Source organism: Cucurbita pepo, chromosome 9 (assembly GCF_057944985.1).
Source record: "Cucurbita pepo subsp. pepo isolate OVF chromosome 9, ASM5794498v1, whole genome shotgun sequence".
Taxonomy (NCBI): domain Eukaryota; kingdom Viridiplantae; phylum Streptophyta; class Magnoliopsida; order Cucurbitales; family Cucurbitaceae; genus Cucurbita; species Cucurbita pepo.
Window position 1 is genome coordinate 13526123 of NC_141806.1, and position 4498 is coordinate 13530620.

The 4498-nt window shown below is 41.3% G+C and overlaps 1 protein-coding gene across 1 annotated transcript; it reads left to right on the top strand.

Moving 5' to 3' along the window:
• The first annotated feature begins 41 nt into the window (after positions 1-41).
• On the top strand, positions 42-4067 carry LOC111802484 (phenylacetaldehyde oxime monooxygenase CYP71AN24-like). Its single transcript, XM_023686873.2, has 2 exons — positions 42-1293; positions 3245-4067. Exons 1-2 carry the CDS (start codon positions 325-327, stop codon positions 3845-3847), a joined length of 1572 nt encoding a protein of 523 aa, XP_023542641.2. The 5' UTR covers positions 42-324; the 3' UTR covers positions 3848-4067.
• The last annotated feature ends 431 nt before the right edge of the window (positions 4068-4498 follow it).

Here is a 4498-nt window from a genome sequence, read left to right on the forward strand (position 1 = left end):
TTTAGAAATTCTAAGATCCAACAACAATTTCAAGAATTTCACGAACTTGAGCTGTTACAAATGGTGACACTAGGTGGTATGTCAGTGAGTATGTTGGCTCTTAAGTGAGTGTGACACCAAGTGGTATGCTAACGAGGATGTTGGCCCTAAGGGGTGTGACACTTGGTCGTATGCAGGGAGGTCACTTGACTCTTAAGGAGGTGGATTGAAACAAAACATTTCTTACCACGGTAAGGATGCTGGATCCCAAAGAAGTGGATTGAAACGAAGCATTTCTGATTAAGAGTAGTGTGACACGTTGGATATGCGAGTTGAGTGCTATAAATGGAGGCGAAAAAGAAAGAAATTCTCAAACAAGCGAGGGAGAAAATGGATCTCACAATGATGATCCAGCAACAATTTCAAGCTCTGAATCCCATCTCTATTTCCCTATGCCTTTTCTTCTTCTTCATAGTTCTACTAAAGCTGTTCAAACGCAAGAAACCCAACTTACCTCCTTCACCACCAAGGCTACCCATCATTGGCAACCTCCACCAATTAGGTGCCCTGCCACACCAATCCATGGCAGCTCTTTCCAACAAATATGGCCCTCTAATGCTCCTAAAGCTTGGCCAGAAGCATACCCTTGTGGTTTCATCAGCAAAAATGGCTAGAGAAGTGATGAAGACCCATGACATCAAATTCTCCAACAGGCCCCAAACCACTGCCGCATACGAATTGCTGTACCAATGTCAAGACATTGGCTTTGCTCAATATGGTGAGTATTGGAGACAAGCCAGGAAAGTGTGCGCTCTTGAGCTTTTTAGTGTCAAAAGAGTGGACTCCTTTCAGTATGTAAGGGATGAGGAAGTTGGTGTGCTGATGGACAGGATTGGTAAGGCTTGTGTGGGCGGTGAGGCTGTGAATCTAAGCCAGTTGTTCCTTCAAACCTCGAACAATATAGTGTCCAGATGCGTTTTGGGAGGGAAATTTGAGGGTGAAAATGGGAATAGTCGATTTGGAGACACAACCAAAAAGCTTCTTCTGCTACTCACGGCGTTTTGTGTAGCTGATTTTTTCCCTTGTCTTTGGTGGATTGATACCATTAGAGGGTTCAATAAGGAGTTGAAAGATTGCTTCAAAACATTGGATACATTTTTTAGTGAAGTGGTTGAAGAACACAAAGCAAAGATAAGAGATGGTGTTGGAACTGATGAATCTAAGAAGGATTTTGTGGATATCATGTTGCAGCTAGAAGAGGACGACGTGGTTGACTATCATTTCTCTCCTGACAACCTCAAAGGAATGTTACTGGTTTGTTTCTTGTCTATTTAATTCTCAAAACGATCATACTAGTTTATTTTATTTTATTTATTTTTGTATTGATATCCATTGTAATCGGAGGTGTGGATGGATTTGCAAAAAGTTTCCCGTCCATTCCTCGTGGATATCTCTAATTATCATACACGGTTTAGGACAAGACAAAGAAGACTTTTTTTTGTCCCATTTTGAAGACATTTTTTTGTCCCATTTTGAAGACATGCATTTTCATAGGACAGAAGTTTTTTTTTTGTCCCATTATGAATGATTAGTAGACTTATTAGAATAAGTTACTAACTTATGGAGCAACTTTGGGAGAATTGGCTGTAGTTGCCAAATTGTGGACGAAGTTTTGTGGTTGTAGACCATGTTTTTTGATTTAGCTAGGAAGATCGTTAGTAGTTCAAGGAGAAAGTTTAAAAACAAGTCAGTGCTTTTCCACTCTAAATACTCATGAGATGTACGTTTTTTTCACCCGAACAAAGAGGATTGAAATGCTAAATGGGGAAGGTTTCTCGTTCCAAAAGATCTCTCTCTCCCCTCACATTGTTCTTTTTGCTTCCTTTATTTGTTTTGACATATTTCGATCGAGGGCCATTTCCAACACTTGGTATCTGAGCTCCAAGGATGCTGAAACAAATACCGTCACCATACATAGTCACCAGAGGAGAAGTAACAACGATAAAGAACGAAAAGGAGAGGAGTGTAATACTCCAGTACCTATTACTCACAAAGAGTAACTACGCAACATGGTTGATAAAGATGCGTGTCAACCTAGAAGCATAAGGCGTGTGGGACGCCATCGAACATGGTGAAGTTGAGGAGCGTAAGGACAAAATGGCTCTTGCTGCCATCTACGAAGCAGTCCTAGAGGACATTCTTCTCATCTTGCTAGAGAAGGACTCGACAAAGGCAACGTGGAAGACGCTGCAAACAATGCATGTGGGTGTGGACCGCGTCAAGGAAGCAAAGGTGCAGACCTTGAAGAGTGAGTTCGAGGCTATCCACATGAAGGACGGTGAGCCAATAGACGACTTTGCCATGAAGTTGACAACGATTGTCAGCGGCATCCGTCCATTAGGCGACATTGTAGAGGAGATCTCCGTCGTCAAGAAGTTCCTTCGAGCTGTTCCCAAAAGATTCATGCAGATTGTTACCTCCATCGAGCAATTCGACTACCTTAAGAATGTCAGTTGAGGAGGTCGTTGGTCGTTCTAAGGTCCATGAGGAGAGACTTGTGGTTATGAGAAGCACGATGTGGAGACAAACCTCACACTCACGTAGGATCAAGAGCCCGCATTGATGTTGGCCGAGAAGATGCCCAACCTGTTGATGCTTAACGAAGAGAAGGTTATGGCGAACCTTCTCACAAAAGGAGAAGACCGAGTGGAGACCAACAAGTGGTACCTTGACAATGGAGCAAACAACCACATGACCAGAGATCGAACAAAGTTCAAGGAGCTTGATGAGAAGCTCATTAGAAACATGAAGTTTGGCGATAGATCAATTGTACCGATCCAAGGATGGTGACCAACGTTTACTGACCAAGGTATACTATATCCCCAACTCGAAGAGTAACGTTATTAGTCTTGATTAGATGACGGAAGAGTAACTTTAGGAGAGTTGTTAGTTGACCTAGTAGAATAAGTTACTAACTATTGGAGCAAATTTAGGAGAGACGGTAGTTGTTGTATATTTTTTTCATAACAACAAAGAGAATTGGAAAGCTAAGTGCTTAAGGTTCGTTCTCCAAAAGATCTCTCCCCGCAAATTGTTCTTTTTTCTCCTTTTATTTGTTTTGACATATTTCAAATATGAGCCATTTCCAACTTAACTTCTCGTCTCTGTCCTATGAACATCTGTCTATTTTTTTTTTTGTTTGACAAAAATTTCATCTATCTTTTGGAAAATCTTAGAGGAACCCACTTTTGATCTTGGATTGCAGGACATGTTCGTTGCAGGAAGTGACCCAACAGCCGCAGCACTGGAGTGGACAATGACAGAGCTGATGAGAAATCCAGCAGCCATGAAGAAAGCCCAAGAGGAAGTAAGAACAATAATAGGAAAGAAATCAAAGATCGAAGCCGAAGATATTCAAAAGATGGAGTATATGCACTGTGTCATAAAGGAATCTCTAAGGCTCCACCCGCCAGGTCCTCTGCTAGTGCCACGAGAAACAGCAGCAGATGTGGAGATCGACGGCTACCATATTCCATCAAAAACAAGAGTTTTTGTGAACGTCTGGAAAATTCAAAGGGACCCCAAATATTGGCACAGTCCAAATGAGTTCATTCCAGAAAGGTTTATGGAAAACGATTCAGTGGATTACAACGGCCAAGACTATGAGTTTATTCCATTTGGGAGTGGGAGAAGGAAGTGCCTAGGATTGTCATTTGGGGTTGCTTCACTTGAACACGCATTGGCTAATCTTCTCCATTGGTTTGATTGGAAGCTTCCCAGTGGCTGTGAACTGAGCGTTGAAGAACAAAGTGGGCTCACTGTTTGCAAGAAAACCCCCCTCCTTCTTAACCCAATGCCATATTTCTAATCAAATTTAAGTAACTCTCATGTGGGTCACTTTAGTATGATATTAGTTTGTGTTATATAGGTTAAGAAGAAGTTTATTCATGGTTATGAATGTTTATTTGAATGTTGTATGATACTTTAGATGATCTAATTTATTTGTATGCTACATTTGTTTAACGTCCCGCTTTTCGCTAAGCGCGAATCGTGGTCCAATACTAGGGATATAAATTATTTTTTGAAATATGACTCTCTCCCGATCAAAATGTAGGTGAATTCCTATTTTGAATTGGTCCTTTTTTTCGCTCTTCCTTATATATATACTACTTTTCAACTTAGTCTGTCGTTTCCCAATCCTTCTCTTCCCCACAAAAAGCCAGCTGGAATGAATAGGACATATGGCTGGTCTCGAATCTGTTTTTTCCTTCACCTTCAAACACTCGGCAAAGCATATTCAGTAGCTCTTTTCTTTCACGAGGTAATTCGGAAGTCAAGACTCAAGATTCATTCGACTCAACCTTGTCCTTTACAGTCTCGTATGTCAAGGAATCCCACGAGGAGAGTGGAGACCCTTTTCATGCGGGACTCATAGCAAAAGATGCCTCAATATGTATCTATGAAGTCGAGTATGGAATTCTATTTACTCACTTACGAGGAGAGTGGAGACCCTTTTCAT